The sequence below is a fragment of the Aedes aegypti genome, chromosome 2, assembly GCF_002204515.2.
Source record: "Aedes aegypti strain LVP_AGWG chromosome 2, AaegL5.0 Primary Assembly, whole genome shotgun sequence".
NCBI lineage: Eukaryota > Metazoa > Arthropoda > Insecta > Diptera > Culicidae > Aedes > Aedes aegypti.
The window spans coordinates 389,846,995-389,874,930 of NC_035108.1; the positions used below are offsets into that span (position 1 = coordinate 389,846,995).

At 37.4% G+C, this 27,936-nt stretch overlaps 1 protein-coding gene and 1 long non-coding RNA gene across 2 annotated transcripts; one reads left to right on the forward strand and one right to left on the reverse strand.

Annotated features, from left to right (window-relative positions):
• Window positions 1-860: 860 nt before the first annotated feature.
• On the forward strand, window positions 861-1,330 carry LOC110675971. The gene is made up of 2 exons (XR_002499959.1): window positions 861-1,040; window positions 1,116-1,330. It is a non-coding gene; the product is annotated as an uncharacterized LOC110675971 (long non-coding RNA).
• A 2,415-nt stretch (window positions 1,331-3,745) lies between these two features.
• Window positions 3,746-27,630, reverse strand: LOC5572798. Its single transcript, XM_001654148.2, has 3 exons — window positions 27,310-27,630; window positions 11,390-12,158; window positions 3,746-4,893 (listed from the first exon to the last, which is right to left on the reverse strand). Exons 1-3 carry the CDS (start codon window positions 27,412-27,414, stop codon window positions 4,787-4,789), a joined length of 981 nt encoding a protein of 326 aa, XP_001654198.2. The 5' UTR covers window positions 27,415-27,630; the 3' UTR covers window positions 3,746-4,786.
• Window positions 27,631-27,936: the final 306 nt, after the last annotated feature.

Below are 27,936 nucleotides of genomic sequence, written 5' to 3' on the forward strand. Positions count from 1 at the left end.
CAAGCGAGCGACGAGAGAAATGAATAGAAGTTGAAAATTTGTTTTAACAGAGGGCCATATGTGTGAACAACACAATCGAAACGACAAATCGTTGCCTAACGTCCTGGTCTTGCACGGCTAGATGTTGTAGTGTTGGTCACTGCTAACACTAGACAGACACAAATTTGTCGCCTCAACCTTTTAACTATATTGTTCGGCGTATGTAACAGTTTTATCGATCGTTGGCATATTTTCGGAGATTGATACGAAAGTGACGTTACTTATTGGATTTCTAATCTCGCATACCCCTAATTTGCCCAAGTGATCCTATTCGAACTGGAGTTAAATTTCTTTGCCAATTAGATTCTACATTTATAAGGTCATTGTCAACGCATTGATAGATATTGACATTACTAATTTTAGAGTCCTCGAAAATGTACATTGAAGATAATATGCTACTCCCAACCTATGTCTGTTGGTTTCCTGTACAATTTCGATGATTCTTGTCAATCACGAAGTAGCAACTACAAATTGTACGGTCATCAATCCTCATGCTCATCTCGTACACTCAAAATAATCTAAACGTCATTACTACGTGAAAAATCACGTAGGTTCATGATAATGAACCATCCTCTGACTTTACCTGACTAAGGTAACAGTTACCGTTTCATACATTAACGTTATTTGTTGCTTTGATAGTTTTCACTGCATTAACCTATCGACCTTACGTGAAATCTACGTACATGCTTTAATTCATTCCGAACGTGTTCATCTTCGATTCATTTTGTGTTGTGATCAAATGTAAAGATGGCGTCAAGTGAAAATAAACATAAATATTTGATTTGATTTGACTTGAGATTAATTTAATTAGTTACCTATATTAAAGGTATTATTTTAAATGTTGTAGAAAGGATTCCATTAATTAGAATGTTAATTCTCAATAGATCATCGGGCCATTTTTTCTGAGTCGCATCATTGTTAGCAATGCGGGTCAAATTGGTACGTGGTACTGGAAGAGCTGATGCTGGTCAAAAAGGTTTTCCCGTTTTTGAAATTTAAACGTGAGTAAACTTTTTAATTTAGTAATGATTTAAAAAAAAACTATATTTGTTCCCGATATTCTTTCTCTGAAACAGAAACGTTGCCTTTAACTATGTGCCGAAGGATTTTCGAGAACATCGAGTCGAAACACACACAGACACACACCAAAACCAGACTATCTTGTTACCTGATTTTCCGATACTCAGGCATTGTGTGAAATACCTTATTTTGATCAAAACCGATAGTTCAATAAATAAAAGTAAAACTTTATGTGTTACTCGTTTTATTGAAAAATAATGTTATTTAAAAATAACTATGCGAAAGCAGCATTGCGCCTATACAGAATTTTAGTACAGTTTACCGGGAACATCGTTAGGTTCTATTCAACTACTTGGTCGAATATACGAAAAAATCACGTAGCTGTTACACGTGCCTTTGATGGAATGGTACAAGTTCATTTGTTCATTGGTTCATTCTTCATCACCTACGTTCCCCGTAAGAGCTACGTGAAAAGTGCGATGGAAAAAAACCACGTATGTTTCCACGTAACAATGACGTTTGGATTATTTTGAGTGTATGTATTGTTTTGTCTTGGAGTGCTGAGCACTTTTTATTGTTTTTTTTTCTGGTATTTGACGGAATTCGTATAAATCATTTTATTCAAATTACTTAGCATTTTTAGGGTTCAGCAGGAGGAATGGCTTCATCAGTAAGGCGGATGAGGGAGACGTGCCAACTACCACAATAGGCGAAGTTAAGGATGCTATCAAACAGCTCAAGAACAACAAAGCCGCTGGAAAGGATGGTATTGGAGCGGAACTTATTAAAATGGGCCCGGACAAGTTGGCCACTTGTCTGCACCGATTGATAGCCAGGATCTGGGATACAGAACAGCTACCGGAGGAGTGGAAGGAGGGAATAATATACCCAATATACAAAAAGGGTGACAAGTTAGAATGTGAGAACTATCGAGCGATCACCATTCTTAATGCAGCCTATAAAGTGCTTTCCCAGATCATCTTCCGCCGTCTATCGCCACTGGCAAGCAGATTTGTGAAAAGTTATCAAGCCGGTTTTGTGGACGGGCGATCGACGACAGACCAAATCTTTATGTTGCGGCAGATCCTCCAAAAGTGTCGCGAATATCAAGTCCCTACGCACCACCTATTCATCGATTTCAAAGCGGCCTATGATACCTAGACCGCGAAGAGCTATGGAAGACTATGGACGAGAATGGTTTTCCCGGGAAACTGACTAGACTGATCAAAGCAACGATGGATAGTGTACAGTGCTGTGTGAAGATATCGGGTGCATTATCGGACCCGTTTGAAACACGCAAAGGACTTCGACAAGGCGATGGTCTTTCCTGCCTCCTGTTCAATATTGCACTAGAAGGTGTTATGAAACGGGCGGGCTTCAACATGCGGGGCACGATCTTCAATAAATCCAGCCAGTTCATTTGTTTCGCTGACGACGTGGACATTGTCGGAAGAACGTTCCAGGTGGTTGCTGAACAGTATACCAGGCTGAAACGTGAAGCAGATCGGGTTGGATTGAAGGTAAATACGTCGAAGACGAAATAATTGCTGGCTGGAGGAACCAAGCGCGATAGAGCTCGCATAGGCAGACGCGTGACGATCGACGGGGATGAGTTCGAGGTGGTGGACGAATTTGTCTACCTCGGATCATTGATAACGTCGGATAACAACTGCAGCAGAGAAATTCGAAGACGTATCATTGCCGAAAGTCGTGCTTATTATGGACTCCACAAGACCTTGCGGTCTGGTAAACATCACTTCCGTACTAAGTGTACCATGTAAAAGACGCTAATAAGACCGGTAGTCCTCTACGGGCATGAGACGTGGACAATGCTCGAAGAGGACCTGCAAGCGCTAGGAGTTTTTGAACGACGTGTGCTTAGGACGATCTTTGACGGAGTATGTGAGAACGGCGTATGGAGGAGAAGAATGAACCACGAGCTTGCGCAACTCTACGGTGAACCCAGTATCACGAAAGTCGCCAAAGCTGGAAGGGTACGAAGGGCGGGACACGTTGTGAGAATGCCGGACAACAATCCCGCAAAAATGGTGTTCAACTCAAATTCGGCCGGTACAAGACGAAGGGGAGCGCAACGAGCTAGGTGGTTTGACCAAGTGGAGCAGGATCTTGGAAGTGTGGGGCGATCGAGGAATTGGAGCTTAGCAGCCATGGACCGAGTTAGTTGGCGTAACATTGTGGCGCAGATCATGTCTTGAAGGACGTAGAGCCAGCAAAAGTAAGTAAGCATTTTTAGGGGCCTTCCTTAGCTGAGTGGTTAGAATTCACGGCTACAAAGCAAAACCATGCTGAAGGTGTCTGGGTTCGATTTTTAATGGCAATTTCCTTGACTTCCCTGGGCATTGAGTATCATCGTACCTGCCACACGATATACGAATGCAAACATGGCAGTTTGGCAAAGAAAGCTCTCAGTTAATAACTGTGGAAGTGCTCATAAGAACACTAAGCTGAGGAGCAGGCTCTGTCCCAGTGAGGACGTTAACGCCAAGAAGAAGAAGAAGCATTTTTTAGAAAGATTCACAGGATCACCTGAATTAGTATTTTATCAAAATTGGATTGAAAATTGGAAAGATTTCTGGTTATCCGCAAAAAAAGATTCTAATCGTGTCATAATAATTCCATTCGTAATCAATGGCTGTCATCGTCTCTACTACGTATAAACACGCGGTTGGTTTCTAATAAAACTTTATTATAATATTCCACAGTAAATTGCAATTCACTAATTCCTCATGGATCACTATCATCAGGCTTTGTGTAGAATTTTGTGTTTTTATTGGATTACACTTTCGTTTCATCATCTTATTGAATGTTCTCTTTTTTTAGGCAAATGTAATACACAACACCAGTATGATATAGAACCGAATAATCACAAACTGTGGCAACGCTGACGAATAATTTACAATCCGTTGAAACATAAACTAACATATTATCGCATAGTAAAAAACTTTTCAAATTCAAAACTACTAAATAGTGATTTGAAAAACACTTCGCCTGCCTTCCTGCTTAGTTGTCCCCCACTTGATGCACTTCCACAGGTAACAATTACATACAGTGAATCTTTCCTTAGGTGCTAAACAATTTCATTCGTTGAAGCATACATAGCGGTAGTTAATGTAGGCAATTACAGATTCTACTTTTGTACGGGAACTTTGCTAGGTGTTTTAAAAATCAGGGGAAACAACTCCTGAAGGGAAAATTAATATCACATTAGAAAATGACTACGGATGTTGTACACAGAGCTGCTTCACAAAAGCTACAAGCAGATATTGGGGAATGGTAAATAGTTTCTCAGCGAACTACTCATAAGGGATCGTAAACTTCGATTACTTTCATAGATGTTTCTTTAAAATAGAGTTTAACATTAATCGATTTTGATAGGGGCTCATACAATTTAGATTACTAATCTGTGTCTTTAAACTATTACTTGTTCCGCATCACGTTGCCATCAGGATCAGGGTCACCAATTCAGGTAAGATTCTAGTTACTAATAAAGTTCAAACAGATCATCCCGTACAATCTTTACTCCTTGTGTGTTTGCACCATCATAGAAAATTGTGTAGCTTTCCCTATCCATACTCTAGCTCAAAGGGTGAAAGGGTGTTTGTTTTTGGTTTTAGTAGTCTGTTATTTTTTGTAGGTGCGCATTTGCATCTTCTATACGTAATTTAACATAAATAAATCAATTTGGACTGGATCCAATCGCAGCATACTAGTGCATGATATCCTCCAAGTTCTGGATGTCGATTTCGGTGATGTGGTTTCCACCGAACTCTGCGTACTTGGCGTGCTGGTGAAGATCGGCCGATCGTTTAAAAACTGAAAAATTAGGAAAACGTTATTATTGAATTATTTATTAATTGAAACAGGTGATTGTTATTATGTTTATTACGTAAGAAACGAAAAATATTCCAGATTTCAAATGGAAATTGTTTATAGATCTTTCAACTATTATTATACAGACTGCAAGCATAATGAAAAGGTTGATTTAATCTAAATTTAAATTTTAGAGACACATGATTTGGTCCTTGAGATACGAAAAAATATATTTTTTGTTACGCTATTTAATCAATCTGTTAGTTTATCGAAATCGGTAAACTATATATTGACAACTCCATGCTGTCATGTGTTTTTTTTTGTCATAGGCCCACTGTGGAAGCTGAAAACATTCATCGTAAAAACTATTACGATAAAGCATAAAGGTAAGCATAATAGATATTTGGTCTTTTTTTTATGTTGCTGATAAGATGCAGGTAAAAAAACAGCCAGCGGTCATTTTTTCGGTAAAAAATTACCGAATATTCGGTACATTTCTAAAATCTGACATGAACTGCAATTAGATTTCGTCAAAATTTCGTTAGAACTCACATGACCTTATAAGCATTCCAAGATCATGCTCTGTAATTTACCGTAAATCGTCTACAATTTCGAAATATATCATCAAAAAGGTTACCCAACTAAACAATAAGCATTTAAACTTGCATTCATTCAGCATTTAATAGACATTAATGCACCGAATGGTGTAAAATGTCCCTAATAAAAAAAAGCATTTAATGCATATAACGTAATTTATGCTCATTCAATGTATCTGTCAGAAGAACTTCTTCAAAACAGGTTTTATAGCGAAATGAAAATATGCTTCAATGATACCACCTATCTCTAAACAGATTTAAACAAACTGTGCTTCTGCTGAAAACTTAATCGATTGGTCACTAGCTGGTGGTGACCAATCGATTGGGTTTTCAGCTCAAACGGGTGTTTGGTTCTCCAGATCCGTGCTCTTGAAAATTTGAAGTTTGGCTGAAGATGAAGATGAATTCACCGTAAGGCAATTAAGCAATCGAATTGAGAGTTTAATGAGAGTTTAAGGGGCGTTTTCTTTATCTTCGCTTAAGCCGTAAACCACGTTTACCCATACGGTTAAACCAGGTTTGAGGCCTAAGCGGTGGTGAAGAAACCGCTTATAAATCGTTTAAATGCTGATATCAGTTTGCTTTGTGACTTATTCGAATGCTCTTTGATTACCCTACGTACATTCAAGTCTTCTATTAGACACAAGGTTGGAGGGACGTTATAGGAAACCCAGGACTTATGGGACTTTCATCAATTTGGGGGTGTTGTAGAATATCTCGTATGCCTTAAGAGATAGCACAGTGATGTCTTCGACGAACATTCAGTACTCATTGCAATCTACCTTTAGAAATTGAAGATCATCTTTTTAGTTGAGAACTTGGCCGGTAGGGGCGCTTTTTCTTGCTTGCCTGATATCAACCTCGAGGAATGAGAATGTAACCTTTATGACATATGATATCTCTACTGCCGCTGCTCGCATAACAGTCCCATCTTCTATGGTCTTCGATAAAGTTCAGTAGTTCAAGGACTGACATCGTTAGTCCGTTTTCGATACTTAGGTCTATACCGATTTTTCCGGTGCGAATTTACATTGTATGCTTCCTGTACTGATGATTTTACGGCTGGCTTGTAAGGCCTGCACCAACCCCCTGTCTCGCCGGAGGATCATCGTGCACAGCACTGTTTAGAGTCCCACGCTGGCACTAGGACGATGATCAGCCGCTCCTAACATGGAGAACAGACGCTGTTTTGAGCCGCTCCTAACATGGAGAACAGACGCTCTGATAAGCTACACCATCAGAAGAGAGGAGCCCCCCTTCCCTGTCAGGGTTGGTTACCCGATCTTCCCTACGGTTACTCGTACCCCAGGCGGCACCACGGGGAGGTAGGGATAGGAGTTACTGGACAAGAGGCTAGGGACCACAAATGGGGTCTATTTTATACCTGCAGATACGCGAAGTACCAATGGTACGCATTGTCCAGTCATTTACCACCCAAGGACTGACATGCAGTAGTTATTAAGATGCGGAATTTTGCCAGTAGGTGGCGTTAGTGTGCATGCAACTTTTGTGAAATTTCAAATTTTTAACTGATGTCTTTGCTAAAAACATGTCTTAATTTTACTGCATAAGACAAGCTTCCGAAAATCCAGATTATAACCGGTATCCGATGGTCATAGTTCATCTCCGTAGGCGCACCTCAAAACTAGTTTCCCCGTCCAATGCTCATTGAAAAATCAAAATCGGTCAATATTTGACGAAGTTACAGCGTTCCGAAATTGATTAAATTTTTGCCTATCCCAGTTATTTTAACAACCCCTTGAAAAGTTATTAAAAACAATTTCAATTTTTGATCATGTTTGAAAATCGGTAAAAATAGCGGATATTTCAAGCTATAATAAAATGGTTGAGATTTCAATATTTTCTTCTTTTTTTATGAGAAATGTATCAAAATTTAAAATTTGACAATAGTCTATCGGTACTTTGTTGCTATTGATCTAATGAAATATTATACTTCAGTAGGTTTTTAAAGTTTATTAAGGTACCCCGAGGCAAGTGGGACATAAAAAACGATAGTTCAAACAAATTGTTCAATAAAATATTCAGGTGTCAATATTTTTTAAATCAAACAACACAATCACATTTTGACAACATATTTGTTGGTGTGTGCTTGAAATTGATCGAATAATTTCGAAATTAGGAAAACATTAGAAGAAAGTTTTAGAATGAGCCATTAGACGCAGTTACCTAGCTAAACGGGGCAACCCGGGTAGAGCAGGTGAATAACAAAATAATGGTAAAATAAGAACAAATTTTGCAATCATATTTAGTTTAACCATTATTATGTTATTAATATATGACATTAAATATCTCATCAATAGCAAAACATACAATTATAGCAAAATTTATCATTGGTCTGTTATTCTTGAAAGTCATGTAATAACTAATCAATAACAGAATAAACTATCACGGTAAAATTTTTATTTGTGCAAATATACTAAAAAAAAAAACATTAAATATCCAAAGAATAACAAACATCACCATCACAGTAAAATATGATTTTTTTTAGATATTTGAAAACTTTATTTAAATAATCTCATGAGAACAAACTAATATCAAATTTTGCCATAATAGCTCATTTTACTATTCGTATGTATTTATTGAAGATTTAAAAAGCAAATGGTTTTTGCAGGAAAGCAAAGTTTTTTTTTTTCAATCATGCAAAATTTAGATATTAAAGTCAAAGAACTAAAATTACCATTACTTTGATCTACTCGTGAATAGCTTATTTAGTTATTATTTTGTTATCAATATCTAAATAATAACATATTTTGTTATTTACGGTTGCCTATATTTTTGCTATTATTTTGTTATTACAATGGCAAAATTATTATGATTATGATATTATTTAGTTTTAATGCCATACAAACTTAGTTATTATTTTTGTTATTTTATCTCTTATTTCAAACAAATTTTGCTATTCAAACATTCTATTTTAATGGTGAATTTTGTTATTCTTTTGCAATTCTACTCTACCCGGGAAGTGGGACAAATCCAGTTTCATGCGTTCATCAGTAAGTCAACGATTATAATAATAAAATTGATTAATCCTAGATTTTTAATTTTGAGTACATTTTTGATGTACATAAGGGATTAACCATAAAATACGTAACGCTTTAAAAAGAAAACGTGTATTTAATAGTATGTCACATCGCACTTAATATTAACTGAAAATTCCTCAATTAAAGCGTAAAGAGGAATTAACATGTTCAAATTATATCATTTATAAGTTTTTAATTGAAAAGTAGCACATAAACTTTCAATAATTGACAAAATTATAAATATGTTCTGTTTTTATTAATATGCATGGCAGAAAACCGCTTAATGGCATGGAATTGTTTTCCGTAACTACTAAATTTGGTAGAAATAGCAAAACAGTTAAATTATAATAGAAAAGTAATCGTTCTCATAATGTATTTCAAATTTAAACTCTGTTTTTGTTCAATTTTAAAATTGCAATTAAAAAAAAAACAATAATTTTGAAGAATTACACATTTTTTCTCTCTTTTATGCAATTACGTAATTTGAGATTGATCTTTTTCGATAAAAATCATTTGTTTGAATGTTTTAGTGCTACTCTATAGAAAAATGTTTGAAACGTGTCGGAAAAGTTTTGATTCTAGTTTTTGTTTTGATAGGTCCCACTTACCCACAGGGTATAAAGACATTTTGAGGTAAGTTAGACCATCGAAAATTTCATATGAAATGAAAACAAAATACCAGTTAATCGTTAGCAGCTTGTAATAATATGTAAAGTTGTAGCTTACTGATGATAATTGAATTTATAACACAATTAGCACAAAGCATTGTTTGCTATACAAATAATAATTTAATGTGTTGAAATTTATATTCTTATATGCAAATCAGAGGCTTAAGACTACGATTTCAAATGAAGCCTATTGAGCTTAAATCGGTTATGATTTCGTTAAGATACAGCTGTTTTAAATTTGTTAGGTGATCTAAAGTTGATGAATTTTAAGCAGTCCAATTTCGCTGATTTTTACGCAATTTTTACGCAATATCTCGGATAAGATCTGACGGACGTTCTGCGTCGTTGATAGCATTGTTGCCCATTTCAAATAAATAATCTATTCGAAGTGGACATTAATACTATTGGCGACGATCTAGAAGATTCACTAAGTAGAAATAAGTGGTGACAATCTTATTTTAATATGGTTTTTACATTGCCATAATAAGGAACACGTATTTTGTAACAATGGTATGAAAAATCTAATTCCAGCTTCATTTTCTCAAAATTTACAAGTAGAAAGTAGACGTTGTGAAGCATTGCATTTGCCACCGAAAAGTGAAACTTGTAGGATACTGTAATAGAAGCCTAAGGTAACTATACTCTTAAATATTCGCTATAATAATGACTATGGAAAGTAAGACGCTGTGATTGATCATTAGGATACACATGCTAGTTTCGATAAATTGTTGAACAGACAAATGAAATGAATCATTTCTTTAAGGAGATATGAACGTAATGACCAATAAATACTTTCAATAACAAAAAACGAAATGAACTAGAACTACTACTGAACAGCCTAATTTTGTTAAGACATGACGACAATTGACATTTAAGACTCTAATCTTACGTAAAAAACGGGAATAAACAGAACAACATGACTAAAAAGGACACTTAAATGACAAATGTTTCAAAATCATTTCGACTAGGCATTTTTTAGTAATGACACTACTACACTACTTCTTCAAACAAATTCTGATGGAGTTTTTGATTTTCACAATGCTTCATTTTCTCAGAAGCAAGGGAATATGGGTATTTTTCAAAAACTATCACGTCACAATACTAATAAAAACAGTGTTCATGTGGGCACCATAGCCTAGTCCGTCTGAGCATTGGTCATGGTAGAGGAGAAACTTGGCAAAAGCCAGACCGAGGGTTCAGCCTTGACAAGTTAAGCTGTCAGGCAGCTCCAACTGAATACCACACAAAAAAAGTGTTGCGCGGAATTAGGGCACGTTTTTTTCATAATGCCCTAATTCCGCGCAATGTTCTTCGCAGAACAACAAACAAGTAAAACAACATAGTCGTCTCCACATCTGACTATTTCTCTGGAAAGTATATTCATGCATAAATACGATTCGCGTACAGCCGGAATATCGGGAAAGCCCACTTACAAGGAAACTGGAAACCGTTCAGAAACTACGTGGTCATTCATGGTGAGAGAAAAAGTTTGTCCAAAGACCAAGGTCCATACAAATTGAAATATTGTTGTGTGAACAATAGACCACAACCCCTTGTGAGGAGGTAGTTCTGAAAATCAAAACACCACGTGGTATAGACAGCCCCAAAATATTATTCTATACATCTATAGACAAAATCGAGCCCCAAAGAGAGAGCGATAATAAAATCTATTTTTCTCGTTTGCTTCCCGTTGGGGATAGGTATTTTACTTTACTGGCACGATAAACAATCCCCGAACTTCCGATAGCAATAGTGCCCCCAGGTTTGGAGCTTGTTTAGAAAGATTTTATCATGCACTACTATCCCCTCGATCTGATCAAAGTTGTAGCAGTATACGATAAACAGTCTCTCATAATGTGCTGCATATTATGATAGTTACAGAGAGCGATACTTTAGAGATTCTTACAAGTTTCTCAGGATTCAATCCCTGAGAATAGCCATATTTTGTGTAATGTAATTTATGGATGACTCTTATGGTTCTTCTGAGGTTTCTGGTTTGCTTAAGAAATTTAAGTTTGAATTGTTTAAAACATATCGATTCCAAGCAATAATGCGAACTGGCCCTTGTATTGTATGAACAGTGCAGAATTATCAATAGTATTGATTATTCTGAACCAATCACAATTTAATTTAAATTGAAAAAAGTAAACTCACGATGATAATGCAAAAATATTAATTATTTACACAAACTCACCTCCAGAAACCAGTTTCTCCAACCGATAGATCTTCATGTCCTCGCACTCGTTGGTGATCTTCGGTGATACATCGCTGAGATCCTTCAGCTCCGGCGTGATAACGCGCATGTTCTTGCGAACTGTGCTAGTGTTGATGTTGTAATATCCATTCCACATCTTCTCGATCAAATCGCGCAGCGATTTGGGCGGTAGAACAGTTTCCCGATCCAATGGCATCAAGAAGCAGCGACCGTTATCCTTGTCGATGATGCCCGACTGGTTATACTTGAAATCGTGCAGGAAACGGCCCTGTCGCTGGCCACGGAACACCGGCACGTTGATCTTGGAGTAGTTTTCCTCGTCGGACAGTCCAAGTTCAAATTCTTCCTTGAAGAATTGGTCGCTCACTTCCTTTTCGGTGTCCTCCATGCGTTTTTCCATCTCGTTGAAGTCGTTCTGGAATGGCTTGAATAAGTCTTCGATTTGACCGAACCGTTGAATTTGCGAGTTCAGTTCATCGGTGTCGTCGCGGAGCATCGAGTTCATGTAGTACATCTGGTTGTCGTTCATGTTGGATGAATCGTATGGGATCTGGCAGAAACCGTGGAAACGTAAGTGGTTCCGCGAATGGGCATACTGACGATAGTAAAACACGCCGGCAATGATGCCCAGCGATGTGACCAGAAGCGCAATCAGAAACAGGATGTAAGTGGTAGCCGATGTGAAGCGACGGGCACGGCGGATCAGAATTATGCTGGACGCAGCTGACTCGTCATCGCGAGGTACATCCTACAAAATAAATTAAAGAACAATGTCAAAGAAGTTGTGGTAATCTGGTGTGAGAGGTAGGAAATATTTATGTTTCGGTTCACCGATTACAAAACAGCCTTGGGATTGGAGAGGGATACATAAAATATCACATATGAAAGTAACTTTAGATTAGAGCGCGTTTTAAATTATAGACTTTAAATGTTAATAATGTGAATTGTTATGGTAAAAATTTAGGCGTTTGAAATGCTGAGAGTTGAAAAACTACCGTAAATGCCAGATAGGCAAAAAGTAGTCAAGTTCAAAGTTCAAAAGTTCCTATTCTATAAGACGAACAGTAATTTCAGATGATATTGATCATTTTTTCATGGGTTTTCAGGTCTGTTTTCCGTAATCTTTTCATGATGAAATTGATCACTTATCAATACAATTACTGTTAGTTTTGAAAACAACTAATCAATTTTGGCTCCCTGAATTCGAACACGCTTGCCTAATTATTAACAATGTAAGCTGTGCGACGATGTATGTGTTAAATGTACAGCTCATATATCCGAACGAATTTTAACTGCGAAATGATGATCCCATTCGCTTTGGGATAATCGAGTTCAGTTCACCTTCAAGCGTCGGGGTCTCTCAAAGGGCTCCGCAGCTTGTAGGTTGAGTAGGGAGTCGTGGGTTCGATCCCCACCGGAGCACGTGCTTTCTTTTCGCAATTTCAATTTCATTTTGTACATTTGACACGTGTTTCGTTGTGTACATGTAAACTTCAAAACGTCAAAACCTTATAACAGCAAGTTTCCTTAGGTGGGAATTACCTATAACTTGACCATTAATTAAAAGTGCAAAAATAGAGTAAAATATATCCACATTTTGCAAATTTTAGGTAAAATATGATACTTTGGTCGAGTTGAGTCTAGTACACGACACTGAAGACGGCCTTAGGGTTCATTCACTAATTTCATAACGCCAAAAATGGCCATTTTTTATACCCACCCACCCCTTCGTTACGCTTTTTGTATGAATATTTTACAAATTTTGTAAGGGCTGTAACATTTTAAGGACACCCACCCACCCCCTCCAGCGTTATGAAATTTATGAACAGGCCCTTACAGTTCAGGTCGAAATACGCGTATCTGTTAAAGGACACAAACTCTAGTGGAATTTAATGGTATAGTACTGATGCATTTTACCTACGCACCCCTAGTGCGCTCTAAAGTCAGTTGACGGTCGTCCTTCTGACGATCATAAGGTCGGTGTTCAGACAGACTGGACCAAGTGTTTTTTTTAATGTTTTCAGAAAAACGTCTCCCAGGCATTCGAAACATCAAAATATTTGCTCCATTTGCTTTAAGAATGGAACTTATGTGTTTGATGATGCATCTGTATAAAAATAGCATCGAAAAAATCAGAATTAATGGAGTCCTTAAAGAATCTTCAGAACGCCAAAATATCATCTAGTCCGGTCTGTCTGAACACCGACCATATATGAACGAATCGAAGTAGCCGAAGGGATCTGATCATTAGTAAATAAACATGACGTTCAGTCTCATCTGAACTACCAGCTTATCCAGTTAGCTTTTACTTGTTACTTCATCACAGTTGCTCTTAATACAAGTTCACTTTTCCTCCGCCGGTCTCAGGAATTGTAAAGTGGCGACGAGGATGCGATAAAAGTAATGAAAAGCCCACCGTATAATCCCGCCAGTAACAGTCAGGCTGAAAGATTGGTTAAAACGGTGAAGGAAGTCCTCAAGAGATACCTAATGGATCCTGAAATTTCGGGTTTGGACATGGAAGACCAGATAAAGTTGTTTCTGTATAATTTTAGAAACAATAATTTGACAAAAGATGGACATTTTCCATCGGAGAGGATATTTTCATATAAACCAAAGACTGTTTTAGATTTCATAGATCCAAGAAATAATTACAAGAAACATCTTAACGTACCACCCCCACATGATGATGTTAACACTAAACATCGTAGTGGAAATATTCTGAAAAATACAGAAGATATTGACAATCTGACGGTAGGGGATGAAGTGTGGTACAAGAACCACAACCCCCACAATTAAGTTAGATGGATTAAGGCAACTTTTGTTAAAAATTATTCTCGCAATACGTTTCAGATATGCATTGGAAGCGTGGTCACCATGGCGCACAGGACACAGATGCGAGCATGTAAGCCGTCTGCAACGTGGCAAAGGCCGAACGTTTGGATTACGAGAGCGCAGTCAAGTAAGGAAACCTCGATTGCGCCAACCGGCGATGAACCGCCCTCCAGTAACGATCCGCCTTTTGGCGAAGAAAATCAGCAGCAGGCCACGAGGGGACGCAACAAGAGAAGACGCCTGGAATCAGGTTCCAACCAGATAGAGCCCCGGAGATCCAAACGGATGAAGAAAGTTAATCGTAGTGACGATTTTTACTTTACTTGAATTTTGCGAGCTTGATAAAAAAGTTTTTGATCAACCAAATTTGAATTCGTGATTATGATATTATTGTAATGAATTGTTTCACGCTGTGATAAGTTTAAGCTATGTAAAAGGGGGAGAATTGATGTATTTTTCTTACGCACCCCTAGTGCGCTCTAAAGTCAATTGACGGTCGTCCTTCGGACGATCATATACGAACGAATCGGAGTAGCCGAAGGGCTCTGATCATTAGTAAATAAACAAGACGCTCAGTCTTATCTGAACTACCAACCTAACCAGTTAGCTTTTACTTCATCACAGTTTCTCTTAATACAAGTTCAATTTTCCTCCGCCGGTCTCAGGAATTGTAAAAGTACTAAATTCGGTTTTTCATTTACCGATAGTTTGGCGTTTTTTTTTTTTTTTTGGCATGCTTCGCTAAATTTAATGTTCACTAGTGGTCCCGGCAAACTTCGTCTTGCCATCAAGAAGGCTGTTGAGAAACGTCATGCAATCCCCCATACAAAATTACACATTAGTCTTCTCCCGTTTTCCCGATTATTCCTGAACTTTTTTTTCTCGCACGATCACGTTGCATCCCTTGTCGAATGCAACAGTGAAAAACTCACATCAATCTGTTGATCCGTTCTCAAGTTATTTCGTGACATACAAACACCACTCCATTTTTTATAGATAGAATATGTAGATTTTAGGCAACTTTCATTTTGTTCCGTGAAGCTTGAGCCACATAATATCGCTCAAGCTTCTACTCCACTGGTTCGGACCAGGCTTGGGAACTGTGACCACTATTTACCACAGTTCATCAATTCTGCCAGTCAACCAAAACACAAAGCAGCAGCAGCATCAATACCATCAGGCGTTGCGCTGCCAACGTTTCACACACTGCTTGATTGTTTTTGTCTCTCCTCTATGATCGTTTTCGGGCAGCCATCTCGAGGTGAATGATTAAAAAAAATGTTAAATTATTCAATCGGTAATATTTCGCTTGTGTTTTCAACTAATTTAAATCTATAAGTGCTAATAGCAAGAGCACAATCATTCCGTTGCGATACATATGAACAAGTTCGATTTCATGCTGCCTTTATCGAGCAAAAATGCAAAAGGGCCCATTCACAAGTTTCATAACACTAGAGGGGTGGGTGGGTGTCCTAACAATGTTACGGCCCATACAAATATTTAATAATATTCATACAAAAAGCGTTACAAGAAGGTAGGTGGGTGTTCCAAATGGCCAATTTCAGCGTTATGAAATAAATGAATGAGCCCAAACTCCGAAAACCGGAAAAATTGTGTCACCACTGTGCTTGAGTCATTTCGCATTCGGGTTTGAAAAAACGTTAAGAAGAAGAAGATTACAGTTGTGAAGAGCCGTGACATTTTTTTTTTTGCTTTGAACGGTCATGGTTTGCTTTGGATGTTGATGGTCGTGTAGAAAAATGTGAAAGACGAGGTGCTAAATGTTTACTACAGTACATTTCCCATCCCTGATTCGGACTTTTGCCCCACTGTGGGTCAAAAATGTTTTCCATGAATTTATGCAAAAATTAATGCAACTCGAAGCATCCTATGATAGGCCTTGTAAGGCCCATATTCGATATTAAATGTTCATTTCATTCAATGAAAGGTCGACCGAAAATTACAACAACAAATAGTCAACTCCCAATCGATTTCTATAATATTTGGAGTGAAAGCCTCTAACTTGAATATTATTCAAACCACCATGACGTTTATGTCATTTGTTTTGAATTTAGCTGGAATTCTTAAAAAAAAAACTTTTGCACCACCTTACCAAAGACAAATTAAAGACTTCCATGTCCCTTGCAGTTGCACAAAATGTTATGGCTCATAAGGTAATCTACAATTCCGTGAAAAGTGTACTGCGATCTGTCAAACTTGGGTACCTTTTGTACTACCGAGGGACCAAATGCAGTACTAGAAGTGGTACCCAATCTGAGTCCGAGTGTGACGGAGCTGACCTTACTTCAATCGAAATTTGGCACCATGACTCATTTGAAAGATCTGGGCGTTAAATTATAGAAATTCATTTAATTTTGATTCATATTTTCGAACTTTTGTACAAAAAAGTGAATGATCATCAAAATTGTCTTCTAAAAGCTATCAAGGTTGCACCATTTTACGATATTTGGCACCTATTATCATGCATACATATACACTATGGCTAGGAAAAAGTTATTTTTCAAAAGTTGCGGGCACGTTTCGCGAGGCGAGGCTTAAAATGTCGCTCTTATTAACTAGGTATATGTCTGCATTATTGGCTGCATTGAGAAAACCCAACAGGAACAAATATAACCATGCACGGCAATTATCACGTAATGAATGCGCCTACCGATCGGCTCATCATCCACTTCATACCTCAAGACCGTCTACGAGCACCCTCCTGCATACACGACATATTGCCGATTTGGCACTTTCGTCATACTGCGGGATATCTTACTACCTACGGTATCCAAAGGGCAAACAAATAAATATTTGCATCAACGCTTTGCGATACACCAGCGGCCGAGGGACTTTTATAAACATCGTAAACTTGCTTCACATACCTACCTAGGGGAAGAACTGCACAGCAATTTATCGAACTCGGAGAGCGATTTACAGAAAGCACTTCTTGGAATTTGCATTCCACAATTGGTATTTCAGGTAAATATGAACGCAATTGAGCTCAATTTGTGTCGGCGTCAGTTTTATCATCTCATTCGGTACATAGTGTCACAATCGAAATTGAGTGTGGCTCACATTTGCAACGAATTGGCATGTACCCCAATGAAGCCATTAACAATTGGCCACCAGTTATCAGAAACGCAAGAAGCAAAACAGTTAGCTACTTATCTAAGGTGGCTTAAACGTTCGTTGTGATACATACTTAGCCACGTGGCTTACTAAGAGCGAATACTAAGTCACGTAGTCTCGATAAGTGAAAAATGATTGCGGTGTAATTTATCGACCTACAGAATATTAGCAACTCACCTATGCGAACATGATAAAAGCTAGTTGAGTCGATGCAAATATTTAGTAGGTCACCACCTAAAAAAGTTATAAGAGAGACAACAATAGCGCAACCAGGATTTGGTCCTGGGGGTGAGTGGGTTGTTAATTCAAATGTCATGTTTTTTGGAAAGTCATCTGTTGGTGACGACCGAGGGTCTTGGTATTCTAAGAAAACGGTGAAAACGAGTTGCCTTGAAATCCGATGGTTAGTTGAATTTTCTATCCAACGGTTTCGGCTGAATTAAACAGCCGAAACCGTCGCATATAACGGCCCTTTTTCCATACTACCCAGAAAGCTAAGCACTTCAGTCGTACAGAACTATCATTCCTCTAGAATAATAGAAGTATATATTACTAGTAGGGTGCAGAGCTACTTGGGCAGTTCCATGATTCACTTTGGTATGGGGGGTTTTCACGGCCGAATTCTATGAATCTTTGCATAAGAAGCACTTCAGTACGACACATATTGTGACCAAATATGAGCTCAGTAGGTTTCAAAAAATAAAAACACTGCCGAAGTGGATCAAAAATATCAAGAATAGGATCCGGCTCCCTATACACTACCCACCATAAGTATGGAATCGCATCATCTAGTATTGCAACACCCCAGTTGAATATTGCAGCACCCTCCAAAAAGTTTATCATCACCTAAAAATAATAATATTTATGATGTAATATCTCGGAATCCTTAGTTTCTACAAACTTGCGGTCTTCAGCAATTTTGCCGCTACGTGGCGCTAGAGTGCATGTAACTTCGTTAGATTAATTATACTCTAGCTCAGCGATTCCCAAAGTATGCGAATTCGCCCCCTTGGGGGCGATTTTCAGGTTCAGGGGGGCGAAAATTTGTAAAACTGAATTTGGGGGGCGAAAATGCTAGAAAGGGGGCGAAAGGGAGAGCAATTGAAAAACAAAAATAGATTCATATTTTGTAAGAGACAATCATATTTTGATGATAGCATATTTTATTTTTCACGCATTTGTAAAACTACCCATTTTGATATTTTGTTGACACGCATTCTAATCAATATTTCTAGTACAATTCATTTATAAATAAATGTATTTGGTGGACAAGGGTTCCAATGATCAAAAAAGGCGAAAGTCAAAAAAGTTTGGGAAACACTGCTCTAGCTCATAATCCTGACCACCTAGAAAGTTCGTGTTTTCAGCAAAGTTGTTACGAACCTTGTAAGCAACTTGAGGCAACACTGTCTTGTTAGCAATTTTGCTGCTACGTGGCGGTAGTGTGGATGTAATTTGGTCATATTATAACAAGTTCTAGCTCATGATCCCGTCGCTACGTGGCACTAGTATGCATGTTATTTGGTCATATTCCAATAGACTCTACCTCATGATCTTGACTACCTAGACAGTTCGTGTCCTCAGCAAAGTTGTTACGAATTATGAAATCAATTTGAGAAAGCACTGTTTCGTTCGCAACTTTCCAGCTACGTGGCGCTGGCGTGCATGTTATTTGGAAATGTTCAAGCAGGCTCTAGCTGATGATCCCGACTACCTAGAAAGTTCTTGTTTTCACCAAAGTTGTTAAGAACCTTGGAAGCAATTTGAGGCGGCACTGTTTAGTTAGCAATTTTGCCGCTACGTTGCGGTAGTGTGGATGTAATTTGGTCATATTATAGCAAGTTCTAACCCATCATCCCGACCACTTAGAAAGTTCGTGTCTTCGGCAGAAGCTGAAAAGCAATTTGAGGCAGCCCTGTTTAGTTAGCAATTTTGTCGCTACGAGGCGCTAGTATGCATGTTATATGACCAGGATCTAGCTCATGATCCCGACAACTTAGAAAGTTCGTGTCTTCAGCAAGGTTGTTCAAAAGCTTTAAAGCAATTCGAGGCAGCCCTGTTTAGTTAGCAACTTTGCCGCTACGTGGCGCTGGCGTGCATGTTATTTGGTAATGTTCAAGCAGTCTCTAGCTCATGATCCTTGAAAGCAATTTGAGGCAGCACTGTTTAATTAGCAATTTTGCCCTTACGTTGCGTTGCGGTAGTGTGGATGTAATTTGGTCATATTATAGCAAGTTCTAACCCATCATCCCGACCACTTAGAAAGTTCGTGTCTTCGGCAGAAGCTGAAAAGCAATTCGAGGCAGCCCTGTTTAGTTAGCAATTTGGCCGCTACGTGGCGCTAGTGTTCATGTAATTTGGTCATGTTCTTGAAAGCTCTAGCTCATGATCCTGCTGCTGCACAACTTTGCTAAAGACCACAACTTTGCAGGAAGTGAGGATTCTTCCAATATTTGAAATGATAAATTTAGAGGCTTCATTCCCGGCTCCGATTGACCTGGAATTTTCACCGCAACTCAAAAAAAATCTGAACATTACTCAATTAAAAATGCACAGCGTTGCAAACATAAACTTTTAACACATTGCATATAAAATATTTGATTATAAATGATTCATGGTAAAAATTTTGATAGAAAACATTAATTTAATTTTATTTGAAAATGATAGTCTATAAAGTATTGTTTTGTTTCGTATTACGGACACTTAAGGCTTCGATATTATACTTTATATACTCATCAAAAAGCATATAAAATAAATCATTCTGCTAGATTCCTCCACGTTATCGAGCCTTCAAAACAATTGACTTTCGAATGGTGGGTGATGATTTGATTCGAACTTTGGACAGCTCATGAAAATCATATACAGAAAAGTCAAATCATCAATTGAAATCATAAAACCAATAAAGCGACGTCTAAGACAGTTGGGCTTTATAATTTTTCATAGATATCTATGGAAGATGCATATACAAATAAACATACAAGCCTCGAAAGCAACAACTTTTGAATTGTAAAAAATGAAACATTTCGTTTGAAATGTTTCCCATACAAAGTAGAAGCTGTACGTAATATGAATCAAAATAGTACTGTAGTCATACTATTATGGCTTATTTCACTTTGAATGGCAAACAGAATTGAAACTTAGTTGACTATCGATTCACCTCATTATTTTTAATACGAACCACACCGAGCTACATCTGTTTGAAACGTATCAGGTGAGCCTTATACATTTTATCAGCCCTGTGGATGGGGGGGGGGGGTATTGACCCCCTCCCCCCTCTCTGATTGTTCCGCTGCACGGAGAAGATAGGGGCTATCATAATATTTTTTCTTGTGTCAATATACCGTTTTGTCTCAAATTCCGAACACTCAAATTTTGTATGGAGATTACCTTGAAACATTTAATTGGAATATGTCAATGAATATCGGGGAAAGGACGATCATTTGCATTTAATGCTAAGTTTAACTTTAGCAGTTGTAACAATTGTGTACTTAAAGTACAGACAAACAGACGTAACAGCTGTAACAATTATCAATTTAAAACATAGTCGCGCGAATATTTACGCCCAATGCTAAAAATACTATAGAATCCAAAGATTGCCGTTACGACTTCTGTTCCTACTCACGTATTCAAAGACACTGAACATTGAAGAAATTGTATATTGATAGGCGCCTTTTTTAAGCTTTCTGGTGATGAAGCTGGAATTAAAATTGCACTGGTTTTTCGTTACTTTCTTCGTGAGATTTGATTCTTTAATGAAAACCTTGATGTTGGAATCTAAGTTGATTCAGCGTAATCATTTTTTTTATTAATTTCGCTTAGGGTACCGGTGCTAATTGTGGATTACCTAGGCAAAAAACTATAACATAATAACGAAAAGTCCTAAAAGAGATCTTCGGTATCAATCAAATGATTTCAACCTCTACTATAAAATAAAAACATAAAAAATAGTGATGAAATTAAGTTTTGAGCATAACATCGCTTGAGCCACTATCGGTACACGTGTTTCAGTAGTTGCGCTATTGATCCAGTAGTAGCCGTTCGGTAATTATGCAAGGAATTTCAAACAAAGTTGAATTTCACATAGGTTAAACATTTTTACTTCGGAGCAGAAACTAAAATCTTTCGAATGAAGCATAAAGATCATCTGTGGGACTTTTCTTCATTTTTATATCTCTATTTAAAAACAAAACTCGACGCCAACTTTTTGACTTTATCAACAAAAGCATTGCATGAACAAAAGCTGAAATTGGGGGTTCGTCTAAGAGTACACCAACCATATTGTTTGAAATAATCGTTGGCTGATTGCGAATAACAAAATTTTCAATGAAAATTACACCGCAACTAGGAATTAAAATTTTCACCGCAACTAGGAAATAACTTGAAATTGGGGCAGTGAAAAATTCACAGCATTTTGAACACCCACTCTAAAGTTATCGCAAATGCCCCATTTTATAAAAAATACTAAATTTTTCATTTCGAACTATTTTTTTAAACGAAAGGATGTTTTATTTCACAAGAGAAACAAGTATGTAGAACAAAATTTGTCTGTAAAGATCATAGTAAGGTACAAGTGGGTAAATGGGGTGAGTGCAAATAATTGGTATATTTTACTGAATATGTGAATTAACGTTTTAAACTCATGCGTAAACCTTCGAAACCATTCAGAACATTACGATAGGTAATAGATTCCTGAGATTTTTCAACCATTATTGCATAATACAGTGAAAGATTATTAACCTGTTAAATATAACTCCGTAACAAGTTGGCGGCGTACAATCTTATTTTAATATTTTCAGCGGAAAAAAGTTGCGGAAAATATTTTTCTGTACCACTTTTAAGTTGTCCCCTCTGACAGTTTTAAACTGCAATGAAAAAAGGTTTAAAATTAATTCGACATAGAACTAAAATAACTAAATTAAAACACCGCCAATTTTCCAATCACGTGGGGAAAGTGAAAAGTTTCTCATTAGAAATTAAATTTGTGTTTTCTCTTTAGGTAGCTATAAGTATATAAGGTGCGCAATTATCATAGAATAGCTGAACGTGCTGATAATTCAAGAAACACTATACTCAAAGCGTTAAAAGCTATTATAATGGCATTTCTTCAAATAAAGGTTGCCAAATATTATAATATTAATATGTGTACTTCGGACAGCTGATTAAAAGTAATACGTTGATTGAAAAGTTCCAATATGAGAGAACGCACGGAAATCTCGTGGAATGTCTATGTAAAGCTAGTTCAAAACATAAAAAATGGGGTATTGGTCTACCCACATAAGAAAGTTTCGAAATACTTTATTGGAGGATTCCGTTTGATTTCTTACGAAGAGTTATCCGACGTCAAATCCGATTTTCATAAAAAAAACACAAAAAATGAGCGGTGAAAATTCTACAGAACAGAAAAGCAATTACTGTCCCATGATGTAAGAACTACCATTGGAAATGTTGCTGTTATAATGTTGTCGAATCATTTCACCTAACATAACTGAACAGAAGAAACTTCAAGTAACAAGAATAAAATGTTCTTTGTTTACATGTTATTTATGTTATTGTTCATTGGGACGCCTTAATAAATGTTAAAGGTAATAGGAATCGTGAATATAACTGTTAGTTTTTGAAATTATTGCTCAAAACGATAAACTTTTCACTTGCCCCACTTGTGAGGCAAGTGAAAAGTAAAAAGACGTTTCTCAAAAACTTTTTCTGTACTTTTTTCTTCAAGTTTACATAAGAATCAATTTCAGCATACTGCTTATATATGATGGAAGTCGAGCTAAAAAATATACACGACCTCATTTGTTTTAATTTAAAGTCTCTAGAATTTGAAGAATCCCACCTATGCGAAATCCATTACCCACTTGCCCCACGGTACCTTATTCAAAATATATCAAAACCTAAATTTTGACACATCTTTCAATATCGGATATTTGCGATAATTTCAAAGTGTGTGATCAATATGATGTGAGTTTTTTTTACTGCACATTTCCTAGTTGCGGTAGAAATTCCAGATCAATCGGAGCACTAAAAGTCAAGATCCAAGTTTCCAAACTTGACCATTTTGTATGAAGAACGGCAAAATTATGTTTTTTTCGCCGGTCACTGTATACAATGATCATATTGAAAATTTCCTTATTTGTAAAAAAATCATGAACCCTGGAGCCAAACACGAAAGCTTAACCTTACTTACATGTCACCTATGGAGTTATTCTTTAATAAAAAAAGACCTTGAGCCGTGGAATACGCCTAAAGGTAGGCAATTTCCTAAGGAAATTCTGCATTCTTTATAGAAATTTGAAACTGACCGCTGCACATTGGTCGGGCTCCATATAAAGGGGCGGCCAAAACTACCAAACACTTTTTTGAGATTTTCATTATTTTTTAAATTTTGTGTTATATTCAGTGCTGGGAATGGTAATAGTAGTAGGCTTGAATTTCGCGAAAATCACGTGGCTCTCTCACTACAGTAGTTTAAAATCGTGAATCTCATCGAGTAGCCTATATTGGGTACATGAATTTCTCTAAATCACTAGTGTCGTTGAAGGCTCTAAATGCGGGAAATGCAGCGGGAAATAGAACATTTTTCTACAGTAATTTTGGGTTGCCCTTAGCAACGGGTGTTTCGCAATTTTCAAGGCTTTTTGCCTACAGCAGCGATGGGCGTGAGTTTCACTGGCTTCGCTGATTGTGATTGGCTTTGTTTGACTACTGTAGAGTGAATTTCAGATTTTTTCCCAACCCTGGTTATATTATTATGATCCTTAACTGAAATTGAACTAAAATTTAAATTTCTATGACTTTTATGACGGCAAACCGGCTGAAGTCTAAAAATTGAAAAATGTAACTATAAAATAAAGCACAAAATTTATAATTTAGGAATGCAATATTTCCCTAAAGTTACCCACTATCTGAAAGCTTATGGTTAAACACTTTTATCGAGCATGAGGATGGAAAAAAATATTTGGTTGAAGTTTTAATACTATTCAATATTACACTTTAGTAATTTTGATGATTTTGAACATGAAAAACAACACTTGTCGCGCCATGTCGCCGCCATTTCGAATATTGCACATCAAAAAGCATCCTTAGATCTCACAAAAAACCTTCAAAGTTTTTGCAGAAATTTGCTGATTTGCAAGTTAGAGCTATTTGAATAATTCAATATTTTACATATATTTTGACGATATTTTAGCTTAGCTTAGCTTAGCTTAGACTGACTACACATATCAATGGTTGCTATTCCGTGATTGACCGAAGTCAGTGAAAATGCACAAAGAATCAACTAGAAGTCCAGCTGGGATTGGCCATAATCTTCTTCAGTGTGCATAATTCAGTGCCTCTATTTATACAAGGTCAATAACGGCGCCGGCCACGTCCTTGCAGTCAGGTGGGATTGAGGGAAGGAATGTTAGTGTGTAACCTTTGCTATTTGGAGACCGTGTTTGCCTCTGCATCTCCACAAAGGTTACTGGGAGGGATGTTTGTTAATGGGGAGGATCGTTGGGTCAAAGGATTCACTTTGATAAGCGATTAGACCATGATAAACAATGATTTGTGAGATATATACATGCTTATACGTAAATATAATTGTTCATATAATTTCCATGTAGAGGAAAATTATGCCGACACTTGAGGTGACGAACCATTCAAAATTTGTTGAACAAATACCTAAATGTAACATTCCTACAGCTGTCAGTACGAAAGCATGTGTTATTATATTTTACTCATTTGAAAAGAAACAAAAGACTCAATTGGTTGGGACATCATAGAACACTCTTATTCTTATGCCGACACTTACAGTGGCGAACCATCCAAAGTTTGTTGAATAAAGTGAACCTTTCGCAAGTCTACACTTGTAGTGTCGAACCATTCAAAGTTTTTTTAATTACAAAAATACAGGTATATAAGGGGTGTTCTGAAAAAAAAATGTCAAACATAAATAAATCATGAATCAGAGTTTGTGTCGACACTCACAGTGACGAACCATCCATAGTTTGTTGAAACATCATATTTACATCCCACCATTGTAACGATTAAATGTCAGTCATACATATTTTATAGATTAGAAATAGTAGCATGAAACGAGCTCACCAATTGATCCGTTATCCTTGACTGAGCAGCCACAATCCACTTTCAGCTTCACTCGTTTGCTCGGCTAGCACTCAGAAAAAAAAAAATATAGGCGCGCGACCCGAAAAATAAACACGGATGACAGCTCGGGCTTTCTTGACGCACTGCCCAAGAGCAAGCGTCAAGGTCGTCGAAAGATCAAAAAGAACGAACCGATCGCGGCACTTTTTAACTTACTCCAACCGAACTCCCCGATCACGCCACTTTTTCACTTACTAGACCGACGCGCGACATGTTTGATTCTGCCCTCGTCGCTCGCTCCGGCAAAAGCAAGCGTCAAGGTCGAAAGATCAAACAGAACTCCAATTCAAATTCAATATTTTACATATATTTTGACGATATTTTTCATACAAAGTTTATTTTAAATATATTCAACCACTATTCATACAAATTTTGATCAAACTCGATCAAATATAAATAAGATTTGTGCTTTCAGTCCAGTTTGATAACAATTTTAATTTAAAAAAAATCTTTTTTTCAAAGTTACGTAATTCGTGAATAACCCCTTCTGAAACAACAAAAACGTCAAAGAACATATTCAGATTACATGTTTCATCGATTAAGGCGATAAAAATAGTTTTGGCCAAACTTCACTTTTTTCCGACCATTGTGCGCTGGAACGTACCCTGCTTCTCAGCTTGTTTTCTAAGGACACTTTCACAGTCGTTTACTAAGAACTTTATTTGCCCAAATTGCCATTTTCGCATTCGTATTATTTACTGATTAATTCACTGAATTATCCTAAATCATTTTTTTTTTCAACTTGAACACATCAATAGCTCAACCGAATAAAATCATATGTTGATTTAAGTTTTCTACTCTAAAAAACATTAAATACTTTCGAGTAAAATCTATTCGTTTAAGTTGTATTTCATCACAATCTCTTCCAATCCATAATTTCTACAGCGTTTACATAAACATTACGCCATAGTCCTCATCAGACGGTCGTCGTTCGATAGTCTCCATGTCTCAGCGGAGAAATGGAAGAGAAAAAAAAAACACGACGACAACATCTAGACTATCGATTTTCCGGGTAACCCCATGCCGAGCGGAAAACAACACGTCAATACGAAAAATCTAAGACCATTCGCCCTCATACTATCTATATATAGCGAATGCCCTTTCGGCTGGTATACAACACACTGCACCAACATGGATACATGCTCATTGGAAGATAGATGAACTAACCAGCGATGACAAAGCTGGAAAGTTCATAAATTGATTGAAACGTAGAAAAAAAAGTCTGTTTCCAGCCAATCACTATTAGAGCCCAAAAAACATATCCACTCACTTTTCCATATGAAAGAGCATTATCAAAGCGATACAAACTATATCGTGAGATATCAACAGCGACGGGTCATGGGTAGACATCGGCACAGAGTTATCTTTGACTGCATTGTTTGCTTTTTACATCAGGAAAAATGTGAAACGAAACCAAAATGGTGGCATCCATTTTTTGCGCTGCTGCATTATATCGGATGGACGTCGAGTCGAGACCAGTCGAGCAGAGCTGAGGAAATAATGATTCACACTCGCGGGTAGTCAGCGTAGTTGCTTTCGAGAAATGGCCCATTATGGCTTATTACTGGTAGGCATTATTAAATTTCTGCTCCAATCGACATCGGGTATCCAAATCTCGCAATGGTACACAAAATCGAGTGAGGCGAGGGGGTGGGTTCCGCATATGCCTCTCAACATTATCGGACTTTACCGTATAGAGTGCAATGTTGTGAAACTGATGGGGCGCAACGTATGATATAACGCAATAGGTGTATGCTTGGAAGCAGAGAAAAAAAAATACTTACCGATGGGGCTGTGGGGGCCACTGGAACTCCGGAACCACCGACCAGCGGGAGGATGGTCTTTTCTGGTTTCTTCGCATCCCCAAAGGGCTTCGTAAGGATAGTCATCGTGATCTCACCGACTGTGAGCTTCCTGGTTCCTTCTGATCGTTAATCACTCGACTATTGGAGAAATTTCAAGGTTGGTTCCTTTACACAAGCACTATATCCACTTTTCTGTTACACAGCTACCCGTATAGCAGTGAATCACGAGAACGGCTCGACTCGAAACGCGATACGATACGATCGTTATGCTTGCTCTTTCACTACTGATGACTACGGTTTCGACAGCACTTGCTTGCAGAGCCCGTTCGTTGATGTCTGCTGCGTATGTATTATCGTTTTTAAGCAAACAGGTACAACGTGGAGGGATGGTCAAAATTAATAGCAATCAGTCAGTGCGCATCGTACCTTCGTGCTGTGCGTACACGAATTCTCTCTGCTCTTGGAAGTTTTCTTAAAAACTACCTAAAGCAATAAAACAGTACTTTTCAGTGCTACACAAACAGTACTTTTCAGTGCTAAAATTAAAAACGGTACTTTTCAGTGCTACTTAAACAGTACTTTTCAGTACTATTTTTTCTACTATTG